The sequence below is a fragment of the Macaca nemestrina genome, chromosome 14 (assembly GCF_043159975.1).
Source record: "Macaca nemestrina isolate mMacNem1 chromosome 14, mMacNem.hap1, whole genome shotgun sequence".
In the NCBI taxonomy this organism is placed as follows: Eukaryota; Metazoa; Chordata; class Mammalia; order Primates; family Cercopithecidae; genus Macaca; species Macaca nemestrina.
The window spans coordinates 92,159,090-92,172,458 of NC_092138.1; the positions used below are offsets into that span (position 1 = coordinate 92,159,090).

Consider the following 13,369-nt stretch of genomic DNA (forward strand, 5'->3'; position numbering starts at 1 on the left):
TCAAGTTCCCAGAATACTCAGGAGCTGAACTTGTCAAGGTTTAGATGTGGCAAAGCAGGCCAGGCATGGTGACTCATGCATGTAATCCCAGCATTTCGGGAGGCCAAGTCAGGAGGATCAGTTGAGCCCAGGAGTTTGAGAGTAGCCCAGGCAACATAGTGAAACCCCATCTCTAGAAAAAATACAAAAAAATTAGCCAGGTGTGTTGGTGTGTAGCCGTGGTCCCAGCTACTCAGGAGGTTGAGGTCAGAGGATTGCTTGAACCCAGGAGTTCATGGCTGCTGTGAGCCATGATTGTATCACTATACTGTAGGCTGGGTGACAGAACGAGATGGTGTCTCAAAATGAAAAAAAAGAAAAGAAAAAGATGTTGCAAAGCAGATTCTGGGTAGCTGAATAGATCTGATTTATAGGCTGGGAACCCAAAAATTGGTTCCCATATCTTCCAGTAGGGGACTACAAGGGAAAGTAATAAACTTTATGAAGCAGGAGGTTAAGCCATAACCCTGTCCCTTCCTGTGTTCCTGAGCAGGGTGGTAGAGAACCCACGTGGGTATCATGCCTTTAAAGGAGGATGGTGCCCAGGGCAGGGGGTGGGCAGTAGGGACAGTAGGACCATAGACCTACTGTCTTTTGACCTTTGACCTACTGTCTTTTGACCTTTGACCTTCTTTATTAACTGCTGTCCTGAGTCACCCTCTCCCTGGTGTGGGAGGCACTAAGAATTCCTGGGGTTTCCTTTTCTTGCATGTGTGTCTGCAGCTAAGCGGTACATCGAGACGGACCCAGCCAATCGGGATCGGCGGACGCCCATCACCGTGGTGAAGCAAGGCTTTGAGCCTCCCTCCTTCGTGGGCTGGTTCCTTGGCTGGGATGATGATTACTGGTCTGTGGATCCCTTGGACAGGGCCATGGCTGAGCTGGCTGCCTGAGGAGGGGCAGGACCCACCCATGTCACCGGTCAGTGCCTTTTGGAACTGTCCTTCCCTCAAAGAGGCCTTACAGCGAGCAGAGCAACTCTGCTATGAGTGTGTGTGTATGGTTTTTTGGTTTTTTTGTTTTTTACAGTATCCAAAAATAGCCCTGCAAAAATTCAGGGTCCTTGCAAAATTGTCTAAAACATCTGTGTTTGGGAAATTAAATTCAATAAAAACATTTTGAAGTGTGTACTCTAGTGTGGCTCAGCTGTTTCCTTGTGTCCATCTGACAGTGAGAGCGAGCGTCTGCCCTGTCTATGTCCCTGGTAATTCTGAGAATGCCCAGAGAGGTGCCTCGCATTTGCCTGTGAACTAGCAGAAAAGCTGCATCCACCCTGTGTGTGAATCCTGGTGCCGAGAGGCGATGCCACAGTGAGATGAGAGATGTGTAGATTGTCCTGGGGGATACCTATGTGAAAGGAAATAGGGAGGGCCCAGGCGCGGTGGCTCACACATGTAATCCCAGCACTTTGGGAGACTGAGGCGGGTGGATCACCTGAGGTCACGAGTTCGAGACCAGCCTGGCCAACATGGTGAAAGCCTGTCTTTACTAAAAATAAAAAATCAGCCAGGTGTGGTGGCACATGCCTGTAATCCCAGCTACTCAGGAGGCTGAGACAGAATCTCTTGAACCCAGGAGGCGGACGTTGCAGTGAGCTGAGATCGTGCCGTTGCACTCCAGCCTGGGCGACAGAGCGAGATTCTGTCTCAAAAAAAAGGAAATAGGTGGGGAACCAAGGAAGACTGGGAGAGCCATCAGACCCTAGACGCAGGTCTGACCCTAGGTGGAGAAAAAGGGGAGAGAAGGTTGCACGAAGTGTCTTAGTGGTCATTTATTTAATCCAGGAAGATTTGGCAAAGCTTGTCGGCAGTCCCAAAGCCAAATTCAGTGTTCTTTTTAAATTTAATGGTATAGTCCCATTTTCATTGTTTTTTACTGTGGCAAACTACATAACAACGTATTTATTTTAACCATTTGTAAGTGTGTATTTCGGTAACATTGCATATACAGTGTTGTGTAGCCATCACCACTCTCTGTACCTAAACCTTTTTGATAATCCCCAGTATAAACGCTCTGCCCGTTAAATACTAATCCCCCATTCTTCCCTATTCGCCAGCCCCTGGTAACCTGTGTTTTACTTTCAGTCTCAGAATTTGACTATTCCAGGGACCTCATTTAAGTGGAATCACACAACATTTGTCCTCTGTGTGTGGCTTGTTTCACTTAGCAGAATGTTTTCAAGACTTATCCCTGTTATAGCATGTATCAACTTTTCACTCCTTTTTGTGGCTGAGTAATATTCTACTGCATGTCTATACCACATCTGGTTTATTTAGCCATCAATGGACTCTTCGGTTATTTGTGCCTTTTCGCTATTGTGCATAAGGCTGCTATGAACATAAGCGTCTGTTTGATTCAAAGTGTACTTGAGCCAGAGTCAAAGTCAGCCAGCAAAGGAATCGTGTGTCTCCTGTAAGCAGGCGTGCCTTATCTGCCCCCTGCACTCAGTCACTGGGAGGCCTGGCCTTGGGACACATGTGAAATGAAGTTCAAAGCCAGCAGTTGGAGCTCTTATCAAGTATATGCCTTGCAGTAGAAAGCGGGCAGGGTGCATCCTCATAGCTGCCACATCCTGTAGCAGCTGCTTGGACCTTCCTTGCTACCTCTGGTTCCCACAGATTCATTCTGCTGCCCCAAAGCTATGTGGAGAAATCACTGCAGCAGCTGCCATCACAAGAGCTGCCCCCAGATGCTCTCAAAGTTTGCGGTCTTCAGGGTATGGGAAAGGGACTGTTTTGTGCCTTCTTGGTCCCCTGGGTCCTGACTCTCTACTCAAGCTCAGCATGTCACAAGTCCCTCTTGGATATTTCTATGTTGTTTCATAATCTTTTCTCCTGGGAGACTCTAAAGCAGTCCAAGGAACCTGCTGGAGGACATTCCCCAGTCCTCCCCGTCTGTTCTTTTTGATCTCTTCTCACCTTGTTTCCCCCCTTCTTGTTCTGTGTCACCTCCCACCACCACTCCATCCCCATTGAGTTATGATGTGAAAGCTCCCAAGCATATGACTGTAAAAGAGCAGAAACCAGCATAAGGGATTAAATGATGGGCAGGCTGTGTTTGTGTGTGTGTGTGTGTGTGTGTGTGTTTGTGTGTGTGTGTGTGTGTGTGTTTACACTGTTGTTTCCAAAGCTGGCTGATCACCCAAATTGCCCAGGGAACTTTTTAAAAGCATGGATTCCCCAAGGCCGTTCCTCCAGAGATTCTGATTCATTGCAGAAGTGTTGAGGGTAGTGGAGAAGAAATTTTCCGGGTGAAACATGCAGAGAAGATCAAGTCATTTTCAGGCAGAGGGTGCAGCAAGTACAGGCAGGGGGCTGTGGGGGAACAGTGTGCTCAGGGACAGACAGCAGCCTGGAGTGGCAGGCCTCTGAGCTGAGAGGCGGGCTGGGGATTTGAATGCCATACCAAGGGTTTGGACTTGATCCCATAATGCCTGCCTTGCCGACCCCCAAAGGTCTGCTTTCATGGTCACAGCAATCAACTTGACAAAGTCCTGGTACAAAAGTGGCATTTACCACCCAAAGCTTCCAGGGCTTTCATGAAAGGCAGGTAGAGGCCTGTGTAGACAGAGCTAGCTTACTTCCTAGAAATTCGTGGGAGTTAAAATTTCAGGTAGACCTGCCCATTAATTCTTCATTTCAGTTTATACCGGCATTCAAGGGTATGGCTGTGGCCTCAAAAGAGTGTTGTGCAATGCTCTGAGAAAGAAAATAGCCTGGGGCCACGGAGATGCTGACTTCTTATTTTTCTCTCAAAGGCCGAAAAGCCAATCAGGAACACTATCACTTCAATCACATAGTTTATCTTTCTAACGGTTGCAGACGTCATCATCTCCTACGATGGAAAAATCATTGTGAAATAATGAGACAGATGCCAGAGGGACAATGCTAGGCTTGGATCCTGTGTCCATCTTGGGCAATTCAGTTGAACAGATATTTATTTTGTACTTACTTTGTGCAAGGCATTATAGATATAATACTTAAAAAAAAACTTTTGGAGCCTCAAGTTACCCACCTGCAAAATGTTGTATTAGTACTTATAGCTGGAGGTGGTGTAATATAGTGGCTATATATATATATATAGTGGCTATATATAAAATATATGGCACACCTGCTTACAGGAGACACAAAATTCCCTTGCTGGCTGACTTTGACTCTGGCTCAAGAACACTTTGAATCAAACAGATGCCCATGTTCATAGCAGCCTTATATTATACTATAAGCCTTATATTATACTACTACAGCTGGCCTTTGGAGTCAGACCTGGATTCAAATCTAGCTCTACCACTCATTAGCAGTGTGATCTTACTTAAGTTCTTTGCCATTTCCTTAGCTGAAAAATGGGAATAAGAATAGTGTCACCCCACTTAGAATTCTCATGAGGATTAAGAGGTAATGCTTAGTACAATGTTTGGCCTATAGTAGTAAGTGCTCCAAAATGGTTAAAAATAATGAAAGCACCTAGGGCACAGCAGAACCTAGTATTCATCCACGAAGGCAAAGACCCAGTGTACTGTGGATCAGACAGGATGTTTTTGGCTGTAAGCAATGGAGAGCTAACTCAAACCAAATTAAGCTGTAAGCACACTTACGTGCTCTCATACACAATCAGTTCAGAGTTGAGAGGGCCTTCATGGTTTCCTGCTCCTTCTCTTGGCTTGGCCCTCCCTAGTCTAGTGGTAAAATATCTGCGGGCGTTCTGGTTGCTCCACACCCATGAACAGCCATGCCCAGAGGAAAAGAGGACTGTTTCTAGAAATGTTTTCAGAAAAGGGAGGAGGAACCACTCCCAAGTCCACGGAAAACCTTTCCTCAGGTCTCAAGAGCCCATATTGTGTCACATAATCATTCCTGATGGAATCATGGGCTAGAAGGATGGAATTATTCTTGGGCCAGTTGGGTTCATCCTAGCAGCTGGGGGTGAATTCTCTTGAGGTCAGAGCTCTCAGGGGAAGTATCTGAACAAAGTCATGGCTCCCAGGAAGGACGGAGGAGATCAATGGATGCTGGGTAGACCATCATTTTGTTGGAGACTTTTGGGGGCCATAGGCTGAAAATTAAAAGTAATGGCTCCTTGCAGTTCTGTGGCATCCAGTACTTTTCAGAGTGCTCAATTTCCGGTCATTTTTCCCGTGGAATCTTTTAGGGAAGATTTGCAGCCTACATTATGATTACTTTGTTTCTAGAGTTTATTGTAAAACCTCAGTTTTAACAGCAGCTTCAATTTCCTTTCTCACTAAACTCTTCTGGCTACAGGGTAGATTGAAAGGGGCTGTATCCTATTAGCAAGGATGACTGGTTTAGGCAAATCCTAGCTTGATCTGAGCCTGGGTTGCTGTAGACCTGATGTTAACAACATCACAGGAAGAGATCATCACTAATATCCCCGGGGATTTTGCTGTGGCCTGGTCAAACACAGCCAAATGAGATTACAAATGGACATGAAAAAAAGATGTGTGAAGTGTCTTGCACAGTACTGGCATTCAACCGTGGTTCCTTTTGCCTTCTTCTTGGTTCCTATAAATTAAAAACTCTTCAGGTAACCGCATAGCTTTGAAGTTAGGATATTAGACATGATCTAGCCCAGGATTTCTTAAGTCTTTGGATAGGTTTGGGAGTGGGGCCAGTGTACCCCCAAAGGATCCAAATTTGTGTTGTGCACACTGTTGTACAGTTTTCAGACGAAGCTCTGTAGCTTCCAACACATTCTCAAAAGGTCTGAGACCCAAACAGGTGGACTGTAATCTTGTTTTACAGGTGAGGAAAATGAGGCTGAGACAGCATATGACTTATGTAAGGTCACATTATAAGGTGGATGGTATAGGAAGAAAAGCACTCCAGAGCAGTGATTTTCTTTTTTTTTTTTTGAGACGGAGTCTCGCTCTGTCGCCCAGGCTGGAGTGCAGTGGCCGGATCTCAGCTCACTGCAAGCTCCGCCTCCCGGGTTCATGCCATTCTCCGGCCTCAGCCTCCTGAGTAGCTGGGACTACAGGCGCCCGCCACCTCGCCCGGCTAGTTTTTTGTATTTCTTAATAGAGACGGGGTTTCACCATGTTAGCCAGGATGGTTTCGATCTCCTGACCTCGTGATCCGCCCGTCTCGGCCTCCCAAAGTGCTGGGATTACAGGCTTGAGCCACCGCGCCCGGCCCAGAGCAGTGATTTTCAAACGGAAATATGTAGAAGTCTATGAGGTGCTTCTGTGATTTTATAAACATCAGATTCAAATTCCACGTTTAAAGTGGTAATAAAAAAGCAAAACGGAGAAATTGAATATAGACTCTGAATATAAGATTGGAACTCTTTCATAACTCTAATTAATATGAATTTTTGTTTTTCAAAACAGCCTCATTGTTCTCATTGAGTTACTTTATATTCAGTAAATGCTGTAAATGTGAACTCAAGAATTTATCCTGGCAAAAGACACCTTAAACCTTTTACCAGTGCAGTTACCTTTGAAAAAAGGGGTTTGCTGTTGAAAGTAGGGGAAGGGGCACTGGATTCACCATTTACTAGCCAAGTAACTGGGAGACCAGGTTTGTGAGTATCACAAGAAATGATATATTTTAAAAGGCTACATAAGCTGAAAGTCTACGGGACACTGGTTTCCTCCTGCTCAGGACAGTGTGTTAAGACATTTGTGGTTACAAATGCCCAATCGGGCCGGGCGCGGTGGCTCACGCCTGTAATCCCAGCACTTTGGCAGGCAGATCACCTGAGGTCAGGAGTTCGAGACCAGCCTGGCCAACATGGTGAAACCCCGTCTCTACTAAAAATACAAAAATTAGCCAGACATGGTGACAGGCGCCTGTAATCCCAGCTACTCCAGAGGCTGAGGCAGAAGAATCGCTTGAACCCAGGAGGCGGAGGCTGCAGTGAGTTGAGATCGTGCCATTGCACTTCAGCCTAGGTGACAAGAGCGAGACTTCTCTCAAAACAAACAAACCAACCAACCAAACAAACAAACAAATGCCCAATCGACTCTCCTCTTTTCATAGTGAACTCTGGCTGAATCAGATGGCCCAAAACAAAACTTTTAAGTTTAGGGCCTGCTTAGGTGTGAATGTAAACAAACTTCAATAGTCTTGGGAAAAGTTGTGATCTACAAAATGGTGTGGTGGTGTGTGGATGGGGACACTAGAGGCAGTGTCACATGAAGATACACTGATACACTTCACACATCTTTGGCATTAGACAGATCTGGGTTTGAATTCTAGCTCTCTTCCTTTCCAACCTTGTGACTTTGGTTGTTTTAACCTTTGAGCCTCAGTGTCCTCATCTACAAAATGGTGATAATAAAGTGTCTATGAAGCTATTTTGGGATAAAATGACAGAATGTACATACACGTATTTGTGCACAGAGCTAAGCAACTGGTGCTTCCAAATGGTAGCCACTAATTCAAGACAGTTCTTCAAAGGTCAGATGTTGCAGGTAAAACACATTGGGTTTTTTATCATTCTTTCTTTCTTTTTAAGTAAAAGTTATGTCTATGTGATTAACTGGATGACAGCAAGAAGTGGGTTCCTGTCCCGTTTGGAGGAAGGCAAACGGAAATGAAGCCAGTTAAAGCTTCGTGGTGGTGGGGGGTGTGCGTGGATCTCTAATTCCCCAGGGAAAATGTGTGGGCTGGTGCACCAGAGGGTGCCTGAACCTGGGAGACAGCAGATGGCCCACAGCAGCCTGTCCCCTTCCCCTGGCCCACAAAGCACACGAAGAAGCCAACCAGCCAGCTCAGAAGCGGAAGATCTAACGTACTACTTCTGCAAACGGAAATCCACATACACTCAATGCAGAACGAAACAGACTCTCACCCCAAAAATATTAGTGAAAGTGCATACACTTTATTATGTACATTGTTGGAAAGGGAGGCCACCTGGACAAACTTCTGCACTGGCACTGTGTTCCTAGAGCTCCTGCTATGCGTCCCTCCCAAGTGATTTAACTTCAACCTATTGGACTATGAATTCACAAGGCAGAAAAGTCAAGGTCATTTGCTATCTGGAGACAGGAGAACTCAAGGATCCAAAAGCACTGTTACTCTTAAGTTGCAGAAGAGATTTTCAGCCAGGATATGGAGCCTCCTGGTCCTTAAGGGTAAGCCACCTCACACAACGGATAAAACCATCATTTTAAAATTCAATATATAAGTGCAACTTGAGTTTCAGTTGCACTGCTCCACACCTCTAATAAACTCAGCTAGGAGCCAGGATACATGGTAGTTCAAGGCTTCCTAAAATAAGCTTGAAATTGGGGTACAGGGGAAGGGACATCCATTGGTTGGATGGACACAGTGGTTCGGCTAAGGATAGCTATAAAGGCTCGTGCTGGGAAAGAAAGCTGTTATTCTTAGACTTCTCTAGGTGAACTCAGAGTCTCAAAGAGGAAATGTTACAAATGTCACCTGCCAGCTTTCTTGCCAGTAAATAGAATGCCAGGTTGCTCAGATTCATAGACATTTGCAAAACAGAAGATGTCTCCTAATATTATAGACTAAGAAATTGCTGTCCAGAGAAGCTGACCAGTTCCTCTTTCAGCATCAATACACATGATAGAAGAATGACTAGGTAAGTTTAAAAAGATCTACGTCTATATAGATATCATAAAGTTTGACAGTATCTGCCCAAGATAATTAGACATTATATGGTCAATACATTGTGAATTCCTTATACTATGTAATGAATGGGTTTGTAATCAAGATATTTCACAGTGTACCACAGTTAACAGCATGCAGATAGTAAAATATAATGGTTTCCCGAAGTTATCTCTTAAAAAAGTATTTTAGTCCTTAAGCTATTCAAATGGATATATAACAATTGCATATAGAACGTAGAGAAAATTTTATTACAAAATTAAAACTATTTAAAACCTGATATATGAAAATAGGCAACAGTGAGAAAAAAGCACTTTTGTGACAAATATTTAGCTAGTTTGAAAGGCAGAACACAGAGGAATCATTTACTCACAAAGAAGGCTCAAAGAAGTTAAAACATGGATGTATTTTTAAAATGACCACTATAGTAGTGAATTTAAAAGTCTTTGAAGGGTTAGAGTAATCTTTTTCATTAGTCTTGACTATTGCTGGTTCTGACAAGTATAGGCAAGAAATGGCTACTCTCAAATAAGGATTATTCTGAAACATGGTCTGGATTTAGAAAATAAATGAACATTAGGCGAATTTTCTTAATTAAGACTCTGCGCCGGGCGCGGTAGCTCATGCCTGTAATCCCAGCACTTTGAGAGGCAGAGGTGGGTGGATCACCCGAGTTTAGGAGTTCGTGACTAGTCTGATCAACATGGTGAAACCCCATCTCTACTAAAAAAAAAAAAAAATACAAAAATTAGCTGGGCGTGGTGGCATGAGCCTGTAATCCCAGCTACTGGAGAGGCTGAGGCAGGAGAATCTCCTGAACCTGGGAGGTGGAGGTTGCAGTGAGCTGAGATCATGCTATTGCACACCAGCCTGTGCAACAAGAGTGAAAACAAGAGTGAAACTTCATCTCAAAAAAAAAAAAAAAAAAAGACTCTCCGGCTCCGGAGTAAGGCACACTTGACCTAGAGAAGCTGGCTGTGGTGTAAGGTCATCCCTTTCTGCAAAGCATTTATCCAGTCAGCAGTGTCAGGTGGCAGTTACAGCCCAGGTTGCCTCTGGCCTGGGTGCTTAGGGGGTTCAGAATGAGTCAGTGGAAGTCAAAACAAGAGGGATCTAACCTACTACGTAATAATCTAAACATACAAACTTTTAACTATTTTAAGACTAACTGATTACCTTCTATAATCACCAATCTCTCAGGATTTACAAGCTAATAATTCTTTCACCTATTTTTATAACTGCTATGCATTCTGGGAACACCACAATTGACATATGGAAAAGGAAAAGCCCTACCCTCTTTTTATGAGTTAAAGGCTCATTTGGTCCCCCACTTCATCCTTGGAAGGGTAGCGCTCATTTCTATGCTAGCCTAGATGGCCGTGTTTTGCCCCTATGATTCCTTGCAGCATATCTATGGGCAGAGGGAAGACAATTGTTGAGTTTTTCTCAGCAGCAATGGTGGTCAGTGTCTGCAGGTACCGGAGCTGAAGGGCTGCAGGAGATTCAGTGATGACCATGGAGGCTTCTTTCAGAGCCCTGGATGCATTCATTTCTCCTTCGGCTGCAATAACCTATGGAGAGGTGAAAGGAGAGGTTGAACTGGAGAAAACCACGTGGTGACACGCAGCACTCTTTAACCTGGGGTACGTATACCTCAGGTGGTCCACAAAACTTTCCAGGGTGTATGCCAGAAGAGTCTTAAGGAAATCAGTTTCTACATACTCAGTTTCCACACGCTTCTTTTTCTAAAACTGACTTGCCTGAGTAGTGCCTGGATCAAGACATTCTCTTTTTTTATTTTTATTTATTTATTTTTTGAGACGGAGTCTCACTCTGTCGCCCAGGCTGGAGTGCAGTGGCGTGATCTTGGCTCACTGCAAGCTCCGATTGCCGGGTTCACACCATTCTCCTGCCTCAGCCTCCCAAGTAGCTGGGACTACAGGCGCCCGCCACCTCGCCCGGCTAATTTTTTGTATTTTTAGTAGAGACGGGGTTTCACCGTGTTGGTCAGGATGGTCTCGATCTCCTGACCTAGTGATCCGCCTGCCTCGGACTCCCAAAGTGCTGGGATTACAAGCGTGAGCCACCACGCCCAGCCAAGACATACTCTTTTACTACCGCCTTTCTCCCATTTTCCAAGGTAGCAAAGGGATAATTCAAAATACTGAGCAGGATTGAGAAACCAAGTAACTTTAATGACTGCATGCAAATCCTTTTGCAAGTCAGGAGGATTTCCAATTCTCTGATGAGTACCTTACTAAACTGAAAGCTGACAGGTCGTTATAAATATTTTTTGATGAAAGACTGTGATGTGATTTTTTTAACACATAAATTCAAAGGGAGTGCTAAGAACTGTATGATACTACTTTAAACAAAACTTCCATTTCCATCTACTTATTTATGTAAATAAGGTTTCAAAGTCCTTATAGCTATAAAAATGAAAAATAGGAATAAAACTGATGCTGAATCCTATCTCATTCTAGCATTAAACAACAGCCATCTATACATGTACGATTTAATTCTCATTCGTCTTATGAAGACAAGCATTTCTAGTAAACATCAACTTCTTGTACTGGGTGCAGTGGCTCACACCTGTAATCCCAAAACTTTGGGAGGCCAAGGTGGGCAGATCACTTGAGGTCAGGAGTTCGAGACCACCTGGCCAACATGGCAAAACCCCGTCTCCACTAGAAGTACAAAAATTAGCCAGGCATTGTGGCAAGCACCTGTAAATCCAGCTACCTGAGAGGCTGAGACAGGAGAATTGCTTGAACCCGGGAGGTTGCAGTGAGCCAAGATCATGCCACTGTACTCCAGCTTGGGTGACAGAATGAGACTCTGTCTCAAAAAAAAAAAAATTGACTTCTTATTTAGGAGAAATTCTGAAATGTTTGTAGAACCTTGTTTTTAGTTACAGGAAATTTTTAAAAATTAGTTCTAATTTATGGACTAAATGTGTTGCAGTAGGTTAATAAAATAATTCATGACAAAATATACGTTAGGAAAAGAATCTGGGGGAAGTGAAGGTGCAATAAAAAACTTAGGTTTAAGAAGAAGAAGAAAAAAAGAACAATAAAAAGCTCCTGACCGTTAAGAGTTTACTTACGTATTTTTAATGGATAACTACATCATTATTATTTCTCATTGGGTACATTTAAAAGAATGATGTTAACAGTTTTATTTTATTTTTATTTATTTTTTTTATTTATTTATTTATTTTTTTTTTGAGACGGAGTCTTGCTCTGTAGCCCAGGCTGGAGTGCAGTGGCCGGATCTCAGCTCACTGCAAGCTCCGCCTCCCGGGTTTACGCCATTCTCCTGCCTCAGCCTCCCCAGTAGCTGGGACTACAGGCGCCCGCCACCTCGCCCGGCTAGTTTTTTGTATTTTTAGTAGAGACGGGGTTTCACCGTGTTAGCCAGGATGGTCTCGATCTCCTGACCTCGTGATCCGCCCGTCTCGGCCTCCCAAAGTGCTGGGATTACAGGCTTGAGCCACCGCGCCCGGCCAACAGTTTTATTTTAAAATGTCAATATTTACAACATGCCATGAATTATATTCTTGGCAAGTACATAAATTCAAGATGAAAATTTTTACATGCCAATTTAAAATGTTTGATGGGCTTTATAGTTTTTCTAAATTCTGTAAGGGGTTTCACAGGCAAAAAAGTTTGAAGATCACTCGAGCAGTGGAGAGAACAGGAGCTCTGGAGTCAAATGGACTTGAGTTCAAATCCCAAATCTAACATTTACCAGCCGAATGTCCTCAGAGAGGTTACTGAACATCCTGAACCTCAGTTTCCCATTCTTAAAGCAGACTAACATGTACTTCAGAGGACCACTTGTGAGAAAGACAGAGAAAGTATATAAAGTGTTAAAGGAATAAAGGGGGTTATTACAGAGGAATGGCAAGACCTGATTTTCGGGTCCAACTGTGCTTTAATGCACAAAAGATTCAAAGTAGTTACTTTAATTCATAATCCTAGGAGAAGGAAAGGTATTAAGATACCATAATTTTCAAGATTTAAAGTACAGTTTCTCCAGGTTATTATCCTCACTTGAATCCTGAAAAATTAGTGGTCCATAATACTCCACGAATATCAGAATTGGAGGCAATGGTCTTATGCCCAGTGAAATTTCATTCACTTACACAGCAAAATTTGGGGGCCTTAAGCCCTGTGTAGGAGAAGCTAGGGATAGAGTGGAATCCCTAGCCTTCTTCAGCTCCTGGTCAGGTGGGGAAGGCAGACATGGAAGTAGATCATTTCATTCTGGTGTGATAAATGCTGATAGATATATGTACAAGGCACAGTGCTAGCACACAGAAGAAAGAAGCTTTTCCAGAGGGTGACGTGGTGAGGTTATAGAAGTTGAATATTAAATGATAAAATGTTTGCTGATTAGAAAAAGATGAGGAAGAATATTTTAGGCAGAACACATGAGATGGTAAAGAGGTATAAAAATGGTATATTCCAGAAAACTGTCAATGGCTGAATGCTATGGCAGGAAGAGGGGAAAGGTGAGGGATGAATGGGGCCGGGTTCTGAAGGGCAGTGACGGGCCAGGGTGTTTGGTTTTCATTCTGTGGGCAATGGGAAACTGCAGAATGATTTTAAGCAGATAATAACCTCCATCAGATCTAGTTTGAAAAAACTCTCTGATGGATGTCTGAGGTTAGAAGAGAAGGCAGTGAAAGCTGCTAGTGGAACCGCTTTAGAGTGGGTGGTGTGATTCACAGGTGGTGG

At 43.8% G+C, this 13,369-nt stretch overlaps 2 protein-coding genes across 9 annotated transcripts in view; one reads left to right on the forward strand and one right to left on the reverse strand.

The window, feature by feature from the left end:
• The window catches only part of LOC105487155 (gelsolin), a 51,961-nt gene extending 50,792 nt beyond the window's left edge, over positions 1-1,169 (forward strand). For all 8 annotated transcript variants that reach the window (XM_071078266.1, XM_071078268.1, XM_071078265.1 and 5 more), the window contains one exon: positions 763-1,169. In XM_071078266.1, the coding sequence (XP_070934367.1) occupies positions 763-932 (170 nt within the window). In that variant the 3' untranslated portion in view covers positions 933-1,169. The remainder of the gene's footprint in view (positions 1-762) is intronic.
• Positions 1,170-7,856: 6,687 nt separating this feature from the next.
• LOC105487182 (stomatin) overlaps positions 7,857-13,369 on the reverse strand; it is a 33,111-nt gene continuing 27,598 nt past the window's right edge. The window contains exon 7 of the mRNA XM_071078271.1: positions 7,857-10,198. Within this exon, the coding sequence (XP_070934372.1) occupies positions 9,992-10,198 (207 nt within the window). The 3' untranslated portion in view covers positions 7,857-9,991. The remainder of the gene's footprint in view (positions 10,199-13,369) is intronic.